Consider the following 13,292-nt stretch of genomic DNA (forward strand, 5'->3'; position numbering starts at 1 on the left):
CTTAAAACTCGTGTTCTTTTTATTAGCGCGTATGAGACAAATTTTAGTACGCATTGTCGCATGTTTTACCCTCGATCGAATATCTGGGATGCAGTATCGTTGACGAAGATCTTACATCTATTTTTGTTCCTAATCAATAGAAACGAAGGGAACCAATAGTTCTGGAAGTTAAATAGATATAACAATACCATTGTAAAATGAATAACGTGTAATAAAAACTGAACAAAGGTTTTCTACAGAGAAACAAACAGGTGAGTAGAAAAGGTGCGAGAGACATAGAATATACCAAAATCTTGAAATCCAACATTAAAAATCCCAAAATGCATCCCTTTCTATTTGTGTAATGATTGACTCATCATAAGATCTAGGAGAATCTGGAGGAGCCTCGATATCAATGACTAGTTCTATAGTATCATCATCATCATCAGTGTCTGTAAATATCCGAGTATTAGGTATCCATCCCCAAGTAGGCTTCTGTTGACGTGGTGCTGAAAAAAAAATAGGGTATTTAAGAGTTTCTGATTTATTATAACACCTGTGGTGTAAAAATCTCTAAGACCCAAATTTATTTCAGAAACAGTGATAGCAATTCAAATACTGGCGTTCTTATAAAAAAAGAAGATGTGGTATGATTGCCAATGAGACAACTCTTCACAAGAGACCAAATGACACAGAAATTAACAACTATAGGTCACCGTACGGCCTTCAACAATGAGCAAAGCCCATACCGCACAGTCAGCTATAAAAGGCCCCGAAATGACAATGTAAAACAATTCAAACGAGAAAACTAACGGCCTAATCTATGTACAAAAAATGAACGAAAAACAAATATGTAACACATAAACAAACGACAACCACTGAATTACAGGCTCCTGACTTGGGACAGGCACATACATACAGAATGTGGCGGGGTTAAACATGTTAGCGGGATCCCAACCCTCCCCCTAACCTGGGACAGTGGTGTAACAGTACAACATAAGAACGAACTATAAAAATCAGTTGAAAGAGGCTTAACTCATCAGATGGATAAAAATACAAATACTACAAATACAAGTGGAGGTGGCCGGATACTTGTACATCCAAACAACAAAAAGACACTAAGTACAGATCTGAGAGTACTCGCAGATACTGACAGCTAGTTCAAAGCCACTTACAACTAATAAAAAAAAATCATGCATCTAAGACTAAATTATCAATCCGTACACATCCAACATCCAATGGATTTAGTGTAAAGACGTCATAAACAGTCAGAGAAAAACATGACCTTGTGCAATGCCAAGATACGGGTATCGACAGATTGTAGATCCATGAATGTGTATATGTATATAACAATAATATTTAGTTTGCTTTTAATTTACTGATAACAAAATCAATATTAGTACCAATAAAAACAATATTTAATGATCTAATTACAGTGTTGAATTGGTAACCTTCAAAAACCATCCAAAAAGGGAAAATTAACAATAGGGAACGAAAAATCGTCTTGATGAATTAATACATATGCCAATTAATTTCTTATTCATCGGAAAATATCGATGAGGCCGTATTACCGTTTTCTAACCTTTGCATGACGTCATAGGCGAATGTTGTGCAAAGTACACCTAACTCGTCGTTAGATCCAAAAATTGCATACACGTTACAACTTAACTGATCCAACAATATCCTATGGTATTTATTGTTAATGGATGCAGGTATACAAGCCTTATTCTTGATAGTAGGACCAACAGAAACAGAAAGTGTGTCTCGTTATCTCTGTAATCAAATACAAAATACGTTTATACATTGCAATTGATGCATACACTGCAATGGATGTCACCAAACTAAAGATCTGCCAGCCATCAGTACCTTATTTCCTATTATGAAATTTGATGTAAATTGAATAAATGTCGTCAGCAGAAAAAGAAGATACATGGAAACATTTAAAACTCATAAGACGAATAGAAATTGACAACACTGTGCAAAAAAGAAGAAGAAAAACGAAAAACGACAAAAAGATAAAGATGTCCACAAAACACTACATAGAAAACAAAAGGCTGAACAACAATAACTCCACCAAAAACCGGGGTCAACTCAGGTGCTCTGGAAGGAAGGTCATGAGCAAAACAAAATTATATGGCTGTGTTTCATTCAGTACCTCGGAGCTGAATGGAGGCATAGGATACAACAACAATGTTGTATCCTTACAATCATTTAACTTTGTTGGTGTGAACTAAAATGATAAAAAGGAAAGAAAAGAAGAAAGAACATACGCTTGAGTCTAGTATCAAATATACTGTTTGTATGATCCTAATAATTTTTTTTTATATAATTCCAGTCAACAATTGCTTTATCCCTTATATCCACAGATGGATCGAGCTTAGAATGTGCGTTTTGTCTGGGACTCTAGGACTATTATCTAACATAATAGTCAGTCAAAGTATTTGTCAACACAAAAACGACTGAATTATTTAAAACTTGTGTCGATGATTGACTCGATATGTCGATATCTGCACACATTTGTATTGGTTCCATTTGTCGTTAACTGCTTAGATTTTGCAATATTATCATTAGGCAAAATCGCGAATCATTCCATTAAACAAGATTATCCATATATGCGGGGGATGTTATTACAGATGTCGGTCGTTTCTTTATTTTGTATTTATAAAAAAACTGTCGGTAATTAACGACATAAAACGTATTTTAAAATTGTTTCCATCAATATATATATATGTGTTAGATGTCCTTGTTTAATACCTACGAGAAGGTAACACCTCTCGAAACGAAAGCTGATTTTTATCAGCTATAGTTAGAGGAGGGAATAGCCTATGAGTCTGCGCAATGCTGAGGCGGTGTTGTCGTAGAAGTGAAAAGTACAGGTTCCAGCCCCGCGAGTCGGGGAGGAAGTAAAGAATCAGATCTACTCTAACATTGTTAGGTCGATTTTTTAGGTACTTTATATACATATATGTATATAATTATATATATTGTTTGTGCTGTATTTATACCCCTCTACCAAAAAAAAAATGTTTTGCATGCACACGTATAAAAATTGCGGTTTTTATCCAACGCAATCATAGGTTTGAACGTTGTTTTCAATTCAGAATTGTATATATATAGGTTTGAACGTTGTTTTCAATTTAGACTTGTATATATATAGGTTTGAACGTTGTTTTCAATTTAGACTTGTATATATACAGGTCTAAATTGAAAACAACGTTCAAACCTATGATTGCGTTGGATAAAAACCGCAATTTTTATACGTGTGCATGTAAAACAAATTTCTTGGTAGAGGGGTCTAAATACAGCACAAACAACATTTTCCAAAAGACTAAAAAAGTGGAAAGTATATTTTAACAAATCGCATTTGACTAACAGGTCGAACAACTGATGTTCTTAAACCTTGCTGACTGCCATTGACGATTGCCAAATAAATTGATCACGAGATGTAACATGGATCTTAATTATTAATTTAATACCAAACAGAAAACAATAAACTTGCGGAAAAGATGGTATACCGCAAACATGAGGTGCAAAAATTTGTACACCATATCCGGATTTCGACAATTAATGTCTCTTCAGTGATGTTAGGGATCGAAACGGTATTTGGAAGGCCATATAATTTACCTCAATTTAGGATAGACTCTTGAATTTTGAAAGAGTCAAAATAGGATGAACGGATCATATAAACCCGAAGGCAAATATAATACAAGCCCAAACGAAAAAATATAAACAAGTCTAAATTGAAAACAACGTTCAAACCTACGATTGCGTTGGATAAAAACCGCAATTTTTATACGTGTGCATGCAAAACAAATTTCTTGGTAGAGGGGTCTAAATACAGCACAAACAACATTTTCCAAAAGACCAAAAAAGTGAAAAAGTATATTTTCACAAAACGCATTTGAAATAATGTAAATAAAATATAATGCATAACAAGAGAAAATTAATGATCTGCTGTATATACTACAAGTCTATTTTTTTAGTACTTCCATAACTTATTGTAGACCAACTGATATACATATATATATTGTGTCTATGTGTATTGTCCATGTCAAACTCTTTCAAGGCAGTAAATGTAAGATGAAAACAAACCCAGCATTGTCAGAAGCTCTGTCGTCTTAATTATAGTTATCACAGAAAACTGGTTTAAAGTAAGGGTTGATTGTATACATATATAGATAATGTTCATTACTATCTAAATTATTAACAAAAACAAGAAAGGACAATGGCCAACAACAACAAATCGAGATCAACAAGCCCAGCATAGCAATTTACGACTATATGTAACAATTAACTATACCTAAAAAAATTATCAACTAAGTTCAAGCATAATATAGCGATTATAATAGTTTAATGTCCTTACTTTTAACCGGAGATGTACAACGTTCTTCTTGGAAGAGATCCATTGGTGTGTTTGGTCTGGATTCCTCGGGTGATATGTTACTCTGGTCGTTGTCTTCAGGGATTAATATCTCTTTTGAATGACACCAAGTCGCTTCCTTCTTGTTCTTGTTTTCATTTTTCTTTTCTTCGGACCTTTCACCGTTTCGACGAGTGGCAGTTGGAAGAACTAATTTCATAAACGACATTTCTCTTGGAACAAGTTGTAGAGGCCTATTTGACTTTTTTTTCCTTTTATGAGTTGGTTTGTCTTTCTTTTTTTGTTTTTCTGTTGTCATTGTTTGCAGCAAGTGTTCCCATTCATCGTTATTTCCTGTCAAATCTTCGTCTGACTCTTCTGTAATGTATAGTACTAAAGTATTGGCGGATGTGTAGATTGGTAAATAGTACAAAAGAGCGTCTTTTCCCCCTGGGAATAAGTTTCAGAGACAAGTTTTGATAAAACTGTCAGAAATTCGTCCCCCTTTCCCCTTTCCATCTTCTCTCTCTCTATTCGAACAGAACAAAGGAAATTTTAAAGGTAATGTGTTTCTTTTATTCCAAGTAGTTTCCTGAGCAAAATCTCATTAAATATTACTGTATATTATCAAAACTCAACAGATCACAAAACAAATTTCTGTTGAGATCTGTATATATATTGTTCGCAATGACAATCACAACATAAGCTCTGAAAAGCTCCTTAAAACGACTATCATATAAAATTCATGCTGTTTCATGCATTACAAAAAATAAATGAAAGGGAATGAAAATATAATGAAAGCATAGCGTATTCGTTTTCGTAAGTAGTTTTTTTGTTTTGTGCTTTTTTATACCAATCTGATGAGTTAAGCCATTTTCAACTGGTTTTTATATAGTTTTTTTCTTATGTTGTGCTATTACACCAATGTCCCAGGTTAGGTGGGGGTTGGGCACCCGTAAACAAGTTTAACCTCGCTATATTATGTGCCTGTCCCAAGTCGGGAGCCTGTAATTCAGTGGTTGTCGTTTGTTGCTGTTTATCATATTTGATTTGTGTTTATTGTTTTGTACACTTTGTTCTTATGTTGTGCTGTTGCAACACTGTCCAAGGTTAGGGAAGGTTGGGCACCCGCAAACAAGTTTAAGCCCGCTTCGTTATGTAGGAGCCTGTAATTCAGCAATTGTCGTTTGTTGCTGCATATCATATTTGTTTTTCGTTTAATGTTTTGTGCAAAAATCAGGCCTTTAGTTTTCTCTTTTGAATTGTTTTACATTTGTCTTTTTGGGACCTTTTTAATATAGCTCGCTATGCGGATAGGTTTTGCTTATTGTTGAAGACCGTACGGTGACCTATAGTTGTTAACCTCTACGTCATTTTGGACTCTGGTAAAGAGTCATCTCATTGGCAATCGTATCACATCTTCTTGATTTTATACTGATTTCTGATCACCCATCGTCTAGCAATCACTGAAAAAATGCTTACAAAACTAAAACGCATATAAATAAGTTTTAAAGTAATGAAGCGCTTGAATTTAAAATCATCTATAAATAATAATGTAAAAAAATACAGTGCAAAAGGCCCGGAAGAAATTTATATGAGTTAATGTACTGTATATTTCCAAAATAAGGGGACGAAAAGTAACTGATGAATAAGCGTTAACTTGATAAAGAATTATGTGCACTTAGCAACTATCTCATGTATATGTCTCCTGATTTTATATTTTTTTATTGATGAAGAAAAGGGAAGAGATATAAGTTAGACTATACAAAGGGTAGATAGGTCATAGGAAATGCTCACCCTCTAAGTTTTCTTTGTCGAATGTTATTATACTTCCACCTGCAATGCTTAGGTTGACATCCTTTTGTTTTTCACAACCTCCTATTTTTCCTCCCAGAAAGTTATCTACTTTTTTCAAATTATCTTCCGTACGTTTTTGGAATCTTTCTGAACAAGCCCGACATTGAAAGTCTTTTCTCTGAAATTTCGGCGAGAAATCATTACACGTTCTGCAGTAAAAATGTCTTTTGCAATTCAAAGGTTTAACTTTAACATTCCTTTGTTTGCAGAAATCGCAGTTGCCACTTTCATAGGACGTCTGCATAATTGGAATACTGTGTGCAGCCATCTTGACAGTTGAAGGTTCTGTTAAATATCCATGGACACATGCTTTGTGACGTGATGCTGGAACGTCAAAGGCATTACACCGTGATAATCTTCACACAATTCTGTAAATTTTGATTACTATTCCTAATGACGATTAAAAAAATACTGCAAAGCCATTCACACTGAAGCTTCTGTGTCATATTTTTTTGTAGTATTGTCACTGACATACTATAACATATTGTACATGTATCAACAGAGACACGAAAACAGGTTACAGAGGGTTAGTTATAAGTGGTGAGTAGAGGAGCTCGCGGATTGAAATATAATTTGCGTCGGCATAGATAAGACTAAGAACACCGAGGCGGTTGCTTCATGGTAGAAACATACTAATTAATTTACTGATTAACTTCATGACATAAACTCATTACACTCAGATAAACTCCAGGACAGACACATACTAAATGATTTAATCTGGTAGTTGGCGAATCGGCACACAAGATAAGGTCTTCTCATTTGGTATTATAGATATAGCAGTATGACCCAGCGTCAAGTCGATCCTTTGCATGTAGAAAATGTATTATTGGGATAAAAATATTGATTGAATGTGAGACTTGCCAAAAATCTCGCAGAAAACCTTGATTAATACCATATATTCAGTATATTTTTTGGGGCTTCATACTAGTCCACTTATTTGCACCGCAGTTACAAATCAAGATCCGACAAGAGGTTGTCCTGACACACTTGGATTTTATTGTTAGAGTGAAGAAGAATTTTTCTACATACATTTGCATGATAGACTCTCGTTGGTTGCTATATTGGTTGTTTGGTCAACACTAAAATAACAGCCCCGTTACATACCACAGACAAACATTTCTGTGAAATTTGGTGGAGCGGTTCTTTAAAAGATTATTGAAATTAGCTATAAGAAAAACCTGATTTTCAAAATCTTGGTTATGTTTCCTATCCCGCGGCGATCTGACCCAGAGAATGGACTAGCTATCATTAATTGCGAGAACTCTTTCGAAAGGTACCTATTGACATTTTTTTGTTTTGATTTTTTAGGTTTTTTTTATTATGTTACACCTCTATCCTATGTTAAGGGAGGGTTGAGCTCTCATGCACAAACATGTCTAAACCCGTCACATTATTCATGTCCCTGTCCCAAGCCATGAGCCTTGGTTGTGGTTGTGTATTGTCTTGCTTTCGATTTTCTTATTTTAGCATAAATCTTGCTGCTTTCTGTTTTGAATTGTTTCACATGGTGCCATGCTCAGTCCTTTTAAAGCCTACCCTACTATACGGGATGGGTTTTGCATTTTCATTTTTGATGAATTTCGTATAATGTAGTTTACAGCCTCGTCCATTGGTCTCTTGTGGGTAGTTCATGCCACATCTCTTTATTTCTACATTTATTAACTACATATATGCACATGCTCCATTATCTGAGGTTCATGCTGGGACTATTAATTATACTATGTTAGAATACTAGTCCAAGGTTGATGCTAAGTGAAAATACAAGAACATTTTTTTACCTAGATTTTTTATATATTTGATGGGAATAATCGTCCAGTTAGACAGATTGGTTGTAATTTATTTTGGCCTCCTGTGAGACTCATGAAGCTTTCAGTGCTGTAACATAGCTGTCAAAATCAACCATTCTTAGCCCACCTTTATGATATTCGTCGATAAGTGTATCCTTTTTACTTTATAATTTTACCTTCCCAAATATATTTAAACAACATATTATTTTTTTTTTTATGTAATTGTCTGAAACAATTTTACAACCACTAATTGTGGTAATTAGGGTATGCTAACGGAACATCGATATCTTCCCATTAGGTTTGTCTTTAAGGGAAATAACTCATGCGCTTAACTGACTGGTTTACGATGAAAACTGACACCAGGCCATAAAGTGTGGAAACGTTGTCGCTGAAACTTTTCCTTTATTTTTTTTGATACCTGTTAGTTGAAATTATGTTCAAAAGAAAACTCTTAGCTTTAGATTACCCTCAACCAGAAACATTTAATACCGAAGGTAAGATTTTGCCCAGGGCTTAAGACAGTTTCTTTTTATGACTATGAGATGCTGCACCGAGGTGCCCGGTACGGCGGTAGTTTTCTTCGACTACTTCGGCTTCCTCCACCATAAATTTATTATTATAACAGACGTCGCGGTGTCCTTACACTCCCATGGTGTTGGGTTGGGGATTGTCCGTGGTGGTGGGCTGTATGAGTTCTAGGAAGGATTCGTATAGTAATTCTTACTATACAAATCCTTGGTCCTAGTCACTTCAGCACCTTGTCAAATCAGCACCCGGTAAGGCGGTATAGTCAATTCAGCACCTAGTCAAATATATGTTGAATATATATTGCAGTATTTTAGGCAAAAAGATTAAAAAAAAAGAAGGGGATGGCCAGAATTATTGTTTATTATCAAGTTCTTTTTGTTTCTTTGTGAATTTTCTTCAAGTTCAGGCAACTTTAATTTGATACACATGTCAACATTGGAAGTGAGACAAGGGTAAACCATTTGGTTGACTGATTCCATCTACAAAAGCTCATTGTTATACAGGAAAAAACGATTATTAACATATTTTTTATACCTTTAAGTATAATATGAAATCAAACAGAACTAGAAAAATCCAATTGCACGAGTTCGCTATCTATTTATATCTATATTTATGTTTATATCAGGTTGTATGACCGTCGGCAGTCTTTGGAGGTCACCTCAATGGTTAATTAGATGGCGTCTAGACTAAAATACACATGAAATGCTGATACATATTATCGAGTTCTTGCATCATAAATTGTTTATTTTAGACTTTTTATTATTTGGATATACGTTTTAATATGTTATAAATCAAATATGAAAATTTGAGTCAAATCCATAAACATGAATTTGAGAGCTAATGCCCCTTTAATTAATTAATTGAAAAGAAACCATTGAAATGAAAACATCAGTCATAGAAGTTTAAAAAAACTACAAACTGCTTAATAACATAAGATTATTTTTAACAATGTACTGAACAAAATAAAATCAAACCCCCAAATTTTTTAAAAATAATTAAAAAGGTGAAAAATACTATTTGGTGCTGAACTGACCAACTAAATGCTGAAATGACTTTAAATAGGTGCCGAAATAACCAGGTGCCGATTTAACTTGTACTCTGGGTTTAGAAGTAAGTGATAAATCTTCATTAATCCTTATAGAGTGTACATGTGTATACAGATTTCACTGTACCCTTGCAGCTCTCAAGGGGTGCTTCGAATCACGTAGGAATTTACTTACATACATACAAATGTACAATCTGTCTTGTGCAGTCAAAGATTTATATCTCACAGGATTCTGTGACTAGATCTAATATTCCAAATTTGGCTGAGAGGGCAGCCAAATCAGAAAATCACTTCAGATACTGAATACCAGCAGTCCAGCCCATGTCCATAGCAGGAACAAATACAGTTAACACAAAGAGTAATTTCTCCCTTGGTCATTTTGCTCTGATTTTATAACTTACCGTTTTTTTTTTTCAAGAATGAAAAATGTTCAGTTTTTGTGTGCATTTGGCATGGAATGAAGTCGGAAAAACAAACTTGCCATGCCATGTAAAAAAATATAAAACTGCCAAAAGACAAAGTTTGAAACATCAGTCTACAAAATACAACATAGATAACTAAAGACTGAGCAACAGGAACCCAACCAAATACCGGGGTAGATCTCGGGTGCTCCTGATGTTAATTTGGAGCATATCCGTCATCATCTGTGAAGCAAATCGTAATTATAGTTATCATTGTTGAAAAGGATATATTTAACGCCAATTGGTATATTTCTTCTGTAGGTTCTCTCTTGCAGACATTTTCCAATATGATAAGTTTTTAAATAAAGGTGGTATGGGAGTGTAAACGAAAAAAATAATAGAATTTGTTCATATTTTGCCAAAATGTAGTATATATTGTAATATGTTCTAAAATATATAAAAACTGAGCTTGTTTTCAAACTATAGGTTGTGAAAAAATGACGCATTTTGTATGGTTTAAACAGAGAAATAGCATTTTTATGTTAATAGAATAAAGTAAATGAAATGAAATGAAATGCAAGAAGATGGCTCTTATAAAATGCTTTCAGAAAATCTAAAAAAAATGTGGTCACCTTGCGTTTTGTCCTGCTATTTATTACATGAAATAGAAAAATTTTCTGTAGTTTTCTTTATAAATTATAATTTTTCTGAGTTTTCTCTCCTCAATAAGCTAAGTTAAATAAAAATGAAATCAAGCAAAAATAATCTACTTTTGTAAAAGTACAATGTATTAGTAATTATAGGATAAAATCACATAAATTTGTTCATTTAAATGAAGGTCCTCATTGGTCAATTTCATTCTGCATCCAATTTTTCTGACTTGATTGAAAATCTAGACCTATTGTGTTCTGCCAGAGGAGGGGCGACAGCCTTAGGTGCTGTGTGCAAAGATTTTTAGGTCACGTGGTATGATTTTAGCGTCCCTTGGCAATTTTGAATCGGGTAAAAGATCGATTTGTTCATGTTTTTATATCAAATATACTCTCTTGCACTCGAAGAAAATATAGAAAGTTTTGAAATAAAAAGATAAATCAATGATAGATTAGAAGAACACTTTATATGAAATATTTTCTTTATTTTTTTACCTTTTAAAGTAAATTTTATCAATAAAAAAATGCACTGTAATGGCCGGAAATTTTATTCGATCTCTGTGAAATCCTGAGGCACATAATTTTGTTGATTTTACAAATGTCAGCATGTGAAAATTATTCAAATTTATGTCAATCAAAGAACACTATTCGAACATTCTAAATCTTTTTAAGTCTCCTTAAGTCTCCAGTGGTTGCTTCGTAATAAGTCGCTAAAATATGATTTCCGGTAAGTAATATATCAAAAATATTTGTCAAATCCGAGAGTACATATGTTATTTTAGGCATATAAACTCTTATTTATTTTAATTATTTTGAAAACAAAATGAAAATTTTGTCTTACAAATAACCATGATGAAAAAATATAGTTTTTTTCATTATTCGATCGTGCATTATTAGGTCTTTCCACTTTTCCATGGAAAGACCTTTTGGTTTTGTTCTGAGATTTTATTTTTTTCTTCCGCCACATTTTGTTCTTGCGTAGTATTGTGGTTTTGCAAGATGTCGCTTAGATTTTTCGCATATGATATCGAACAGTTATTGCGCTTTTGGAACTGACCCTGTAAAACTGTACACTTTACGTTGTAAGAGTTATCTCCCCGAATACTGTTTTTCTTGTGTCCACTACTCCTTCGCAACTGTAAAAGATTACGACAAATTTATTTTACCAAAATGCTTCCTATATCTTCAAGATGATGAGTCGGTTTGCACCAAAGTTCTCCAGAGTCTCCATATGAGAGTTATTTCCCCTTATGCATTTGATATAAGTGATATGCATATAAACTCATAAACCGTAAGCCGTATAAACCTAGAGTCGCTTTATTGAAGGTCCTTGGGTCCCAACTTAGAAGATAAGGTCAAGGTCAAAGGTCAAGGTCATGTTCTTAATTTTGACATTCACTTCAAACTGCTTTTACTCAGAAAAAAGTTAGGGGTAAAATTGAAAAAAATGTGAGCAAAATGTTAGTCGCGACATTATTTATGTCGTGAATATTTGTCGAAATAATACGCGTAGTATTTTGGGGGTTTTCATGCCACTGAAATGGAAAAATCAACAAATTGACTAATTATAGCTTCAAACTTTACAGCTCTCATGATGCGTACATGCAATTTATCTTTGTAAATCATCCAATGCCCACAACTACCCATCTAGCCCCCCCCCCCCCCCCTTTTTTTTTAGGAATCCCATTTCTATTTTATTATAAAAATGCTAATCCTTCTTTTTTTATGAATAAATTTCTTTCTGAAATACAAATCTATTCCTGCAAAATAAAATATCTGCTCCAAATCATGTACATGTATTTCTGAAAATTAATCGATAAACGTTTTTTAAAGTACTATAACACCAGCATTATTTTTGTGTGCATGCAATGAATGAGTCGACCAGTGGTCAGCGATTGGACAATAGTTTACCTGTAAAAAAAATCGAAAAAATATATTTTCCGTTAGCAGTATAAATCATGTGCAGTCCGCTTAACGTTCCAATCTGGATTGCGAAATTAAAATCAATTACGTAGAATTCTCTCCAAAGTTCATAAATAGTAGTAAAATCCTAGAATCAAATGTCTAAACATGCATTAAAATGAAATCTGTGTTCCCGTAAATATGTGTACGAAAAAAGCATGCATGATCAGACTTCAATGACCTGTAAATGAAAGAAAATTAAATCCGTTTGCACATTCTTTATACATAGGTGTCAGTGTGGTCAGAACGACGTCTCTCTCTGCAACTGAATTAAATAAACTATCTTTCTGTGTATATCAATCAGCTTGGTGACGTCACAATCATGTCAACCATCCGGTGCAACGCCTGCTACCTAAAATAAAATAGGGGTTTCCCCCTTTTCAGAAAGAATTAATCACATAGGTTAAATACAAAAGATCCATGCAGGTCAGGTCGGGCCATTTTAAATACAAAATTGAATACAATGCACACACAATAAGATCAATAAGTAAAAAATAAGTCACAAATTCCGGGAAGCACTATAAAAAAAAAAGAACATTTATAAAGGAAGATGCAAGGATATTTTTGAAGGCCTGTTTAAATCCTTGCATGTTCCTACAAATATCATAACTTGAATATAGCTAAAATGTTGCACGGACCCGTTTTCGTGTGCTCCTAGAGCCTAGGTCTCAAGTGTTTGAACACGGGCACTAGGCTCTCAATGCCTTTTTCACATGTTCCTAG

General features: G+C 33.9%; 2 protein-coding genes across 2 annotated transcripts in view; one reads left to right on the forward strand and one right to left on the reverse strand.

Annotated features, from left to right (window-relative positions):
- Positions 1 to 6,471, reverse strand: LOC127737347 (uncharacterized). Its single transcript, XM_052247966.1, has 3 exons — positions 6,137 to 6,471; positions 4,343 to 4,717; positions 1 to 488 (listed from the first exon to the last, which is right to left on the reverse strand). Exons 1-3 carry the CDS (start codon positions 6,462 to 6,464, stop codon positions 307 to 309), a joined length of 885 nt encoding a protein of 294 aa, XP_052103926.1. The 5' UTR covers positions 6,465 to 6,471; the 3' UTR covers positions 1 to 306.
- Positions 6,472 to 8,325: 1,854 nt separating this feature from the next.
- LOC127737349 (RNA transcription, translation and transport factor protein-like) overlaps positions 8,326 to 13,292 on the forward strand; it is a 35,115-nt gene continuing 30,148 nt past the window's right edge. Inside the window, exon 1 of the mRNA XM_052247968.1 lies at positions 8,326 to 8,477. Coding sequence (XP_052103928.1) covers positions 8,417 to 8,477 — 61 coding nt within the window. The 5' untranslated portion in view covers positions 8,326 to 8,416. The remainder of the gene's footprint in view (positions 8,478 to 13,292) is intronic.

This window comes from Mytilus californianus, unplaced genomic scaffold, assembly GCF_021869535.1.
Source record: "Mytilus californianus isolate M0D057914Y unplaced genomic scaffold, xbMytCali1.0.p SCAF_4, whole genome shotgun sequence".
Taxonomy (NCBI): Eukaryota; Metazoa; Mollusca; class Bivalvia; order Mytilida; family Mytilidae; genus Mytilus; species Mytilus californianus.